Source organism: Stenella coeruleoalba (assembly GCF_951394435.1).
Source record: "Stenella coeruleoalba genome assembly, chromosome: 16".
Taxonomy (NCBI): domain Eukaryota; kingdom Metazoa; phylum Chordata; class Mammalia; order Artiodactyla; family Delphinidae; genus Stenella; species Stenella coeruleoalba.
The window spans coordinates 33,779,825-33,792,127 of NC_137162.1; the positions used below are offsets into that span (position 1 = coordinate 33,779,825).

At 41.6% G+C, this 12,303-nt stretch overlaps 1 protein-coding gene across 5 annotated transcripts in view; it reads right to left on the bottom strand.

Moving 5' to 3' along the window:
- EXOC6 (exocyst complex component 6) overlaps positions 1–8,830 on the bottom strand; it is a 197,750-nt gene extending 188,920 nt beyond the window's left edge. For 4 of the 5 annotated variants that reach the window (XR_013824316.1, XR_013824317.1, XM_079900349.1 and 1 more), the window contains exon 1: positions 8,589–8,830. Coding sequence is in view for 3 of the 5 variants with exons in the window: in XM_079900349.1 (XP_079756475.1) it covers positions 8,589–8,701 (113 nt within the window). In the remaining 2 variants the exon portion in view is untranslated. The remainder of the gene's footprint in view (positions 1–8,588) is intronic. The other variant, XM_079900351.1, reaches the window with a different exon arrangement.
- Between the last annotated feature and the right edge of the window lie 3,473 nt (positions 8,831–12,303).

Here is a 12,303-nt window from a genome sequence, read left to right on the forward strand (position 1 = left end):
CTCAATAGCTAACTATGTAAATTTTAATTATGGACGTAGCTATAACAAACACAAAAAAGGCCTAAAGTGCTACATTTCTAAAAGCCTCCAAAATGAAGAATTTCAGCTATAGGCCAAAATAAAAACCATAATAGCTATTTACTGAGCACTATTTGCTAAGCCCTTTATATTATCTAATTTAATCTTTAATAATTTAATTCATAATTTTTTTGGTAATTAAATTAATACTAATTTTACTAAAATCTAATTTCACCCTCTAGGGTACTTTTGCTATCTCCAATTTAATTTGAAGAAACTGAGACTTAGAGAGATTAGGTCACTTGTCCAAAGCCACACAGCTAGTGAGTTGGAGAAGATGGAGCTAGTAAGCTGTTCCTGTTTTTCCTGTTAATAAAAAAAATCAGATAAGAAGACTGTTCCGATGTTGTTTTACCCAGGGAATAAATGACTTAGTCTGGTCTGAAGAGGTTGGGGGCAGTAGGGCACACTGGAAGACTGCACATGCATGTTGAGTTCTTTTGGGGGCAGTGGATATTGACTTCCAGAGATCCACCCAAAATCTCTTATCAGGACTCCCGAGAGGGAAAAGATGTATCAGGAAGACTGACAGAGCAGGAGACTGGCAGAGCAAGAGACGCGCTCTGTGTCTGGCAGGAAACTAACCAGCAAAGTAAGGGTTTAACCTGTAGATAAAATCTTAACCATTAACGACTTATACTTTGAGCCGCTTGTCTACAGACTAATAAACAATCTTGGGAAAGCCCCTCCGTCAGAAGGAGGCCGTAGAATGCCGCTGCCCAGGTCTGGCATTTAAATGTTTGGGTTCAAATTCCAGTTCATCTCTTACTAGATGTGGGGCCTCGGTAGAGTGACTTAACTTGTCTAAGCCTCAGTTTCTTCAAGTGTGAATTGGGAGCAATAATAGTCCCTAGCTCACCAAGTGGTGTGGAGATTAAAGGAGATAATATATGTATAATGTTGCATGAGCATTGGAGACGAGGATTATCCAACATTTGTTATTAAATCAGGAAGCCCAGAATTTAGCTTCCTCTTTGGTAAAATAAAAATAAAAACCAGACACAATATTGTTCTTTTTTTCTAACTATTAACAAAATAGCCTAATTTTTTATCAGCGTTCTCTGAACCTGAACCTCATTTTTTTTTTTCTGAATGCTCGATGGGAGGAAACTGCCTGATAGCTGTTCCTGTTGTGGCTGGGGAACCAGGGCCCTGTCTCTGGGTTAGACCCTTGGTTCTGGATCCACTTTAGTGAGCCCTCCGGATCTCGCTTTAAGTCAAGGGTCTCTTCATTGTCCTTGGAGGCACACACATCATGGTGCCGAACAATCAGCGAGTCTGTCTGCATTTCCAGGCATGGGACAATGTCTGTATAGTTTACTACCAGCCCAGTTAGTATTTGTTAAATAAATAATCCACATGCAAATACTTCTCGTGTTAAGCTTAATGTTGTAAAAGCATGTTTCATGAGGTAGGGTACAGCCCTACAGAAAGATTCCCTTTCTCACTCCTAGGAACCCTATAGCAGACTTCCAGATCTTTATCCTCTCAAGACTTTGCTAATATCATTCAGATGTTTCTTAAAGAGTTTAAGAGCCTTTGTTATATAATTGCAGAACTTTATCAAAATGTAGAGTACAGGCAGCCTTTATATATTGGCTCTTATCAACTAACCCTTCCCTGTGCCTCTTAGCCACTCTTTGGGGCTGTCTTGTCCGCGGCTTTCCTCCAGCTTCTACCTTGTTGGTGCAGTGACCCCAGGTGGACATAGTCTGTAAGTGCAAGAGAACGTGAACAAAGCCCAGCCAGGCCTGGGAGGATTCCTGCTGCAAAACTGTGTCCAGGAATCTGTTCCATATCCCACAGGGGAGAACAATAGAAGGAAATCTGAAATTGAAGCCAAATAAAATCAGTTTTTCTGAAATATGGGCCAGTCCTCAAAGAAGTTCAAAAGTAATTAGCCCCAGGTTCTCTTCATTCAACAACTGCTTTTATTGAACGCCTGCTGTGTGCCAGGTTCTGTGCTGAGCTCTCAGAGCTGGCTCATCCACGCGGGGCCTAAGAAGTTGCTCTTGGGTTAATGCTCTGCCATCACCATCTTGTAATTCTTAATAATTTTTTGAACAAGGAGGACTGCATTTTCATTTTGCATTGGTCCTGTAAATTGTATCACTGGTCCTGCCCTCAGAACGATGTCCTGAAAGCACCATTACATTGCTCATCCCAAAGCTGAACATTTTAAAGTCCACTAAGCAATTAAAGAGCAACAGTATTTTCTCTGAATTCCATTGTCTCCTTCCTCTCCCCACGGCACCCCAGCGCCAGCTTATGACACCATTTTCTCTTCTCTTTCCTCTTTCTTTCCTCCTCATTGTTGGCTTTTTATTCCTCACTCTTTCCCCACTTAGCTTTTCTTTATTGCCTTTCGCCCTCTCTCCCTCTCTTCTCACTCGTCCTATTTTTTTTCTTCTCTCAGCAAAAAAGGATTTAGAAATGTAACTAATGTAATGTAATGAAATGTTAATAAAGATAATAATAGCTGACATTTACTCCCTGGCCCTCCCTTTTGTAAAATAGGATCCCTGGACCTCCCTATCCTTCACCCTGATTTGTTATCCTTCATAGCATTTATTACCGCTTTTTAATTTATTTTTAGCTCTTCACTAAAATGCCAGCTGCCTGTGAGCAGGGAGTTTCCAGGTCTCTTGATGTTGCTATATCAACAAGACCATTGCCCATCCTCCACCACTGCCTGCCACATTGGAGATGCTCCATAAATATTTACTTAATGAATGAATGAGCATTTGCTATGTATGAGCCACTACATTAAATACACATAACGCCTAATTCATATAAACCTTTCAGTAGTTCTATTAGTAAGTTGCATAGAGGCAAAATTTGAACACATGTCCTTCTGGCTCCAGAGCCCATTCATTTAACCACTAAATAAACAGAACTGTCTCCCTGCTTGGAATACTTAGTTCCCAACATAAAAAAAATGGTTTTTTTAACTTCTCTCTAGTGTTCCACTGAAGATCAAGCAGCTAATGGTATTATTTAAGTGTTCAGTGCAAATGTGGCAACTACACAGCCCACCGTCATCAGGGACCCCAGGCTTTCCTGAGGTGCTGCAGACGTGGCAGGCCTCAGTCATGATTAGGCCCACAGTTCTTCCTGGATTCCATTTTATACCCACAGCATGCTGCACACTACACCACTCCCATGAGAGATTAAATGAGGTCATGATATTACATTAGCATCAAATATAAGAATTAGTAAATAGGATTTTGAAAAGGGATACCTCTCTCCCCTGAATATTAGGCAACCAAAATAAAATTTACATTACTCAATATTTTCCCCCTGCTCAGAATTTCAAGATGTTGTGAGTGCTTGTTTACGTCAACACTCTAAAGTATATATTATATTATGCTGGAAGATATATCCCGGATGTAAATTAGACATAATAATAGCTAAAATATTGAACATTTACCATGTGCTAGGCCAGCATTGTGCTAAGCACTTCAAATATATTTGAGATAGGTTTTATTATAATTCCCATTTTATAGTTTCAGAAAGTATGGCCAAAATCAAATAACTAATAAATGCTAGAGCTTTGATCTTAACATACTTAATGAAATAAGATTTAATAGAAACCTTACATTTCTGAAGATAAAAACAGCAAGAGCATCCTAGAATGTCTACAGCTGAATTTAACTAGTTATATTTTTTAGTGTGTCATTCTAAGATTTTACTGTGTTTACAGTTGAGGTGGTTGTTTTTTGTTGTTGTTGTTTTAATGTTTTCTGTTCTTTCCTAAAAGCATGTTATCTTCATTCTTAAAAACATTAAAGTCAAAGAAATAATAATATCCTGTTTGCTCTTAAACTGTTAAAACTTCATGGTCAGCTTTTGGAAAAGAGCCCGAGAGAGTCTGTGAGTACAAGTGTAAAACAATTATGTTATCATAAAACAATTACAAAAATTTCTTCTGGTACGTCATCATGTACAATTCCCTTTTCCTCCTATTTTTCCCAGCCCTCGGCAGGGCTTTCTTTGGATATGTCCTCTTTTTCTTCCTCCCACTAACACTGCACTGCCCTTCAATCTCTTTATCTCAGTCTCAGCTCTAGCAATAAGACACACTGTAATTTCTGAATTCAAATTGGTTCAGACATGTTATGATTTCAAGACCTGTTCTAAGAGGCTAACAACACACCTGCAGGAACCTAAGAGGCGTAATGAGCCCAGGCTATATCCAGGTATGAGAGGGTATCCATTGGGGCCCAGGTCTAATGAGCGAGGCCTGGCAGCAGGACGTTCTAGTGTGCATATGACCAATGTAAGGATGCTGCTCTACTGTGTTATCCTAAGACCATAGCTACCATTGCTATTTTATCTCAACATGAGGATTCAGAAAACCACTACCAATGCATTGGAATTGATATACTACTAGTTGAAAGCTATTAACTATCCTTGTTCAAGGAAGTTGGTAATGCTGAATAAGGCTGAATAAGGTACAGGTGTTGTAGTTTCTTTTCTTTTCTTTTATTTGGCTGCACCATGGGGCAAGTGGGACCATAGTTCCCTGACCAGGGATCAAACCCGTGCCCCCTGCAGTGGAAGCATGGACTCTTAACCACTGGACCGCCAGGGAAGTCCCTGTAGTTTCTTTAAGCATGGCTCCAGACAGCCGGTAAGCCTACCAGGGAGAGGCACGCCCCCTAGAGGCAGCATCTGGCAAGGAGTTGGGCATATCTAGGCCAACTGGAGGGACTGGAGTAAAAATAAGAAAACCTAATAAGGATGAGAAAATCTAGTGGAAATTACCATATGGTGGTAACATGATAAAAACAGTGATGCCCAGGGCAAAAGGATTAGGGTAGCAAAACTAATTCCAGACCCCACCTGCTCATGAGTTTTAGCCTACCAAGCATCTGCCAGCCAGGTGATTTTGAACGCCCAAAGCAAAGCCATGCTAGGACAACACAGGCACTAGCAGTAGGCCTTTCTTCACATTTCTCCCTTTTCTTTGAAATTCAGTCACTGTCTGCATGGCTAACATCAAATTCCAATTTGCCACCCTGGAAATTTATTCCCCAATTCAATTGTTAGAGCTGCCTGAGATGTCTTTATTGGGTATTTCATTGGCAACACAAATAAACCATGGAAAAACCATAATGTCTCAACTCTCCCCTAAAACTATCTCTCCTTTAAAACTAATACTTTGGGCAGTGGTTCCATTTCACACATAGATGACAACCAACACAGGACCTCAGAATCATCTGATTCTTGTCCACTTTTCCAGCAAAACAGAAAGAAGACCAAAGGAGTTGACTCAAGGGGCCCACTGGGAGAGTCAGGCAGGAGACAGGATGGGAGCAGCCTTGTATAAAGTCAGGAGGTAGGCGGAAGGCAGCCCGGGCAGGTGAATGAGACTATGGCCATCGACAACATGAGTCCCGGTCCCAGCAACCCCCTCACGACTCCTAGGTGGAGGAGACCCATTCTCTCAGATGATGGTGGGGCTAAGTGTGCCAGGAAGCCTTGCACACCCTGTTAAAGAAGGGCTGTTGAGCCATCCTTAAAGGACACTAGCAGAAATCATCTCTGGGTTTTGAGTTCCTGAGCTCTCTGAGCTCACCTTGCTAGAGAAACAAACCCCACCTGACCCTGATCTGAACACTGACCTTGAGCAGGGCCACCTCAAAAACAAGGTGGGCGGGGAGAGGAAGCTAACAGTTTAGGATTTTACAACAGAAAACGTCTGTAGGAGTAATGCCTTTCTTCTGTGACAGGGAAGGACAACTAGGAGAATTCTTGGATATTTTCTCTACCTCAATTCCCAGGTGCAGGGCTTTCCCTGAGAATGTTTCTCCGCTGTATTCCCAGCCCCATCCTCTCAATGTCCTAACCCTCCCCTCACTGTCCGTTCCAGCCCTTGGGCCAATCTCCCTCCAGCCAAACTTCTTTTCCACCCTCTCTGCCTTTAGAACTTGTAACTATTCAAATATTTTAGTCTTCTCTTCTTCCCCGAAATGATGACTTTCTCTCTGGACTACCTTCTTTCTTTTGCCTCGCAAGGTCATCATTAGTTCAGAAGCTCATACAAGTCAGTTCAACGAATACTTATCTAGCTACTGTGTGCCAGGCATGGTAGAAGCTTCTGCAGAGGATGCTAAGATATAAGTAAGACACAGGTTGTGCCCTCAGGAGTCTTTAGCCTGAGAATGGTTATAGTATAAAATACAAACACACACACACACACACACACACACATCCAAGTGAGTCAGAATAAATGCCCTGGATTCTTTGGGGCTTCAAAGGACGAAACGCTCACCTGTGGCTGATGGATCAGAACATTTGAGCTGTGCCTTGCAAGATGGGCTGGATTTGGGCAGGCAGAAATAAGAGTGAAGGATAATAAAGGAAAGGAACCATGAGCACGAGAAGGAAGAAAATCTCAGGGCATATTATCAAATAGTAAACACTCCAGTTTGGCCAAAATGGAAGTCCTGTCTTTATTTTCCAACCCTCATATTTGGCCACATGAGCTGATTATGGTCCATAAGAGCAGTGAACCAGAATAGGTGACATTGGAATATCAATGACATGCACAGGGATGTGTAGAAAGGCGTCGAATGCTAGCCTAAGAGGTCTTCATCTAATCAATGATTACAGCAACAGTTTAGGAAAACTAATTTTGGTGACTATTGTCCCAATTAAAGGCTTGTTAGGAGCTCTGTTCTATCTTCCAAAATAACATCGAGGTGTTTTAACAGTAGCCTTTGGAAAAGACGGCTCTTACTCCTCATTCAATAACCTAAATCAGGGCTTCCCTGGGGGCGCAGTGGTTGAGAGTCCACCTGCTGATGCAGGGGACATGGGTTCGTGCCCCGGTCCGGGAGGATCCCACATGCCGCGGACCAGCTAGGCCCGTGAGCCATGGCCGCTGAGCCTGTGCGTCCGGAGCCTGTGCTCCGCAATGGGAGAGGCCACAATAGTGAGAGGCCCGCGTACCGCAAAAAAAAAATAACCTAAATACAAAGCTAACAGTGGGCATTCCAGGTCCACTGGTGGTGATGACAGGCAGCACCTGGAGAAAATATTTGTGCTGTGTCTACTCTTGTGATGCTGGGAGAGTGCTGTGACTGCCAGATCTAAACCAATTCTTTTCTTTAGGAAGACCAAGTACAAGACTGGGGATATTTGCCCTCAGAACAGAGGGTGGGACAAGAACTAAAGCAGGAAGTCAGGTCCGGTACCAGAGCAAGACTAGCTGATAGTTCCAAGGATGGATGAAACCTGTAGATGTTGGCCAGGGTTGTGAGACCAGGAGAGAAGTAGAGGGGGTCAGGGGTGAAGACCAAGGGCTCTAAAGCAGCAGTAGCAGCAGAGGCCATGGTAAGTAACACACATCCAGGCTCCCTTTATCCCCCTCTCATGTTTCCCTTTAGACTTCTGACCTAGCCACCAGGGAGATGCACAAGTTTTGAGAAGATGCTAGTACGGTATAAAGTATGTTCCATTTGGAAAAAATTACCAAGTTTCCTATTAGTGAAAAGCTTTAGTTTCTTCTACCTATTGAATAGGGTAAAAATCACCTGCCCTTCTTCAAGGATGTTCATGATGCTCAGATAAAATGAAGGTGTAAGGAACAGCTATAATGGAGCTGTAATTATTTTTCAACTGCACCTACATATTGACAGCCCAAGAATCAACAAATAAATATCAATATCTTCCCATACCCCCAACACTACCCTGGGCCGTTTGAAAAGATTCAAAAGAATTTATTTAATGCAAAATCAAATTTAAACATTTGGGAGAAATTTATTCAGATTTAAACTGTAGGATTTCAAAGCATTTTGTCCTGGATCTTTCTGAGACTGAAAAGACAAGAGCAAAAAAAAAAAAAAAAAAAAAAAATCCTTTCACTTAATCTACAAATATTAGTCAACAAATATTTATTGTCTATCACTGTCACATTCAGTGATTGCCATCCTGTTCCCACACTGATAAGTGTCAGGTACAGGCAGACAGTCAAAAAGACTTAAAATTTTAAAACTGCCTGTTTAACACAGAGATACATGGTCTTTCATTTTAATCCTGTCCTTGAACTATGCAAATTAATCCCCATCTTAGCAAAGAAGCTATTTTTAAATCTTATATAGAAATAAAAAATACATATCCGAAAGGTCAATATATACCCAAGGGCAGCAACAATACAAGTAAGCATTGTACGTTTTTTTCCTACAACTCACATCCACTCACATATAAATGAGTCTCAATCTATTTGGAGTTGGCATGAGGTCCTTTTTGATCACTTGAAAGTCAGTTCTATTTTTTAACCTTGTGGTGATGAATCATGAAACAAATACAATGCAAAAAAAAGTGGATTATTTATTTACTGTCATTCCTCTAAGGATAAAATTTTGAAATTAGGTATGTACAGAGTTGTAACCATTTTTCAAAATTTATTTTTTATTCTGTTTTAGAGAAAAGGATAAAAAGAAGTGAATAAGACTACCTTATGACCACTAAAGAAGAAACAACAAAATATAAAGGAGCCGTACCTTAAAGTAGCTTCAATGGGCAGCTCAAAAGATTGAATCTCAGCCAGGACATTCTCATAGGTTTGATCTGGGTCTTCCACCAACATTGCTCCTGATTTTCCAGCCGCAGACATCAGATTTTAAGTGCCAAACAGTTGTAATTTATAAGAGAAATGCAGTTTTCCTTATAATTATGACAAGGATTCTGTGTTCACCCAGAGTAGCAGCAAAAACTGAGCTCACTGTCTGACTTCATGCTATCAAAATCCTTGCTTCCAAGAATGTTGCACAGCTGTTGCTGTCCTGTCTCTACTTATAACATTTTATTTATTATTAACCTTGACACAGTTCAGAAAGTTCCTGCCTGATGCCTGCTGTATTTATTTACTTGTTTCTCAAAGACAGTAACTGCAAACTTTGGTAGGAATTAGAAGAATTATACTATAAAAAGTTATTTAGTACAATCGACTTGTTAGGGAACATATTATAATGTTATTTATGCTAATTACACCATTGAAGCTATGCTCCTAGTTATTCCTGCAACTATACCCTTGCCCACAACCCTAAAATATATAATAATCAGAGAAAAACATAACAATCCTATAGGATATAATTTTGAGGTCACTGGGCAAGCACCTTGGTTCCCCATCTGTTTCACTTCTCCACACTACTCACTGCTGTGTGAAGTTCCACCATTATAGAGCCATTCCTTTTTTTGTCTCCTGTTCAAATACAAATGCTCCTGGAAGTAAATTTTAATCCTTATCAGTCATTTATGCCTTACTGTGAGTGAGTTTGCTAGACCCTTTCTGCAGGATAGATTTTGATGGGGAGGGCGAAAGCATGAAGGTGCCAGGACATTAAGGGGCCTGGTTGCCACTGAGAGGAAGAAAGTGTGCAAGAACTAGAGGCCTAAAATATCAAGGAAAAATGTGGCCGACAGCCAGCCCCAAGCTGGCCTAAAAAATTAAATGGGTACATATTTCCCATTACCATTTGTACTAGATCTTCCTCAATTCTGAGTTTAACCTCATGCTTTCTTGCCCAGTACAAGAAAGTGGTTATTTAAGGGATAAGTAGGGACTTCCCTGGTGATCTAGTGGTTAGGACTCCGTGCTTCCACTGCAGGGGGCATGGGATCCATCTCTGGTCGGGGAACTAAGATCCCGCATCTCACATGCCTCGCAGCCAAAGAAAATAAAAAATAAAGGGATGAGTAGTGACATTCTTCCATATGAATCTACTTTTTTAAAGTTTTTACCAGATTTGTTAATAATGCTCCAAAAAGAAGTTGAAGTTCTTTCTCCTCAAAATGTACTATTCATGTAACCACAAGGCATATGTCATAAATTGCATCCACTTTTCACTTTTCCCTGCATCCATACCCTTGCCAGTGCCTCACCGATTATCCCTCCATGCCCCAGGACTTTGGGCTTAGCCCATGAGTTCTGCTGGCCAATGATATATGAGCTGAAGTGACAGTATGTGAGCTCCAAGCCTGGACTTTGTAAGGCCTCATATACTTCTCTTTGCCCTCCTGCACCTCTGCCATCACCTGAGAAAAACATGCCCTGGCTAGCTTGCTGGTCCAAGGAGGATGAGAGATGTATGAAGCAGAGTCATCCTGACTGATCCACAAAACTGCAGGGAGAAGCTTATTTTCCCAACCAGCTGCAGCATTCTGATGCAGAGCTGCTCACCCTAGCCCCAGCCAGATCAGCCATGCCCCAAATACCCACAGACACAGGAGCAATAATGAATGATGGTTCTTCGCAGCCACTGAGTAATGGGTTATACGCAGCAATAGCAAACCAATGCAGCATTCTTCACGTCAATTCCACCGATAGGCTCAACTCTTAGCCCTAGTTTTCCTCCATGGCAAAATGGAAGAAATGCATTAGGAATATGTCTAACACCATTTCCCCTTCTCCAAGACCTGACACAAAATAGTAATTTTCTATCTTGTATTAAAGTCATTTATGTGCAGGGTTTTTAATTTATACCAAATTATCAGATTATTTAAGAGCAGAATGTCTATTTGATTTGTATTTGTATTCCCTGTAACACAACACACGGTCCTGTGTAACAGTAGGTGCTCAAGAAATGCTTATTGAATGAATAAATGATTGACAGCAAAGCTACAAGCTAAGAGTTACTTCTGCCTTATGCCCAAGTGTTGGTCCAAATGATGCAAAAATATGAGACTTCCAGATTGAATTTATCAGACTATGAGAATACATAAATTCATGATGGGAAATCAGTCTGGTCATAAGAGAGTATTGGTCATCACTTTATTATATAGTAGAGAACAACTTCATAGGTAATGCCACATACACATGAACATATATCTGTGATGACCCACTGAGCCTTAAATATAACATAGTTTAAAAATTGATTTTTCTCCCCACATACCCCAAATTTTTATTTTTAAAAATTTCATACTGGGCTTCCCTGGTGGCACAGTGGTTGAGAGTCCACCTGCTGATGCAGGGATCACGGGTTCGTGCCCCGGTCCGGGGAGATCCCACATGCCGCGGAGCGGCTGGGCCCGTGAGCCATGGCCGCTGAGCCTGCGCGTCCGGAGCCTGTGCTCCGCAACGGGAGAGGCCACAACAGTGAGAGGCCCGCATACCACCAAAAAATATATATATATATATTTCATACTTACAGAAGAATTACAAGCACAGTCACATAACCTTCATCTGATTCATCAATTGTTAACATTTTGTTACATTTGCTTTCTCTTTCTCTCTTTATTCAAGGGGATTTTATAATGTAGGCATATGCTTTTAATATATAGAGTGATAAAACTGTGTTAATTTAAATAGAGTATTTTTAGAACAGTATAATGCTATAAAGTAGTATAATTAATGAACCACAATAGCTTTGACTCATAGTTCTGCCCTAACCTGTTCCTACTACACAGTGCTGTTATCCTCTTCCTGTACAGCCAGCTCCACCAGGAGACTCAAAGTTTTCCATCCTGTTGCTTGATTGCCTCCCTCCACCCCTTAGCTCTCCCCGTACCTCCTCTACTCCCACCCCGTCTCCTCCCACTTCTGTTAAGTGAATTTTCTCTCTGCTTCTTACTTTCTTCTAAGCCGTGTAAGACAGGCTACAACTTCCTGTTTCCACTGACTAAACCAGCATCTTCCTTTTATTCAAAACTTTCCTTGAGGGTTTCCCTGGTGGTGCAGTGGTTGAGAGTCCGCCTGCCGATGCAAGGCACACGGGTTCGTGCCCCGGTCCGGGAACATCCCACATGCCGCGGAGCAGCTGGGCCCGGGAGCCATGGCCGCTGAGCCTGCGCGTCCGGAGCCTGTGCTCCGCAACGGGAGAGGCCACAACAGTGAGAGGCCCACGTACCACAAAAAAAAAAAAAAAAAAAAACTTTCCTTGAGTGCCATTTCCTGCCGGAAGTCAGCACAGATTGAATGAACAGGAGAGGATCTCCTCCCAAAAGTAACAGTCAGAAAAACAACCTCCCCTATCCCATAGCGCTGACAACAAATTCACCAAATAAGGAAAAGAAAAGGAGGTAATGGAAAAATTTTAAACAGCCATAGTCCAAGATGCCCATAAAAGAGAATGGGGAGTAAGACTGGAATGTTCCCAGTCTCAACCCTTAACCTCGCCTCCCAGCTGCAGCTCAAACTCTTTTATAGTATTACTTTCTGGGATCAAGCCTGACCACTGACAGCGAATGATTAAGTAGCTCTAGGCCAGTGGTTCCCAA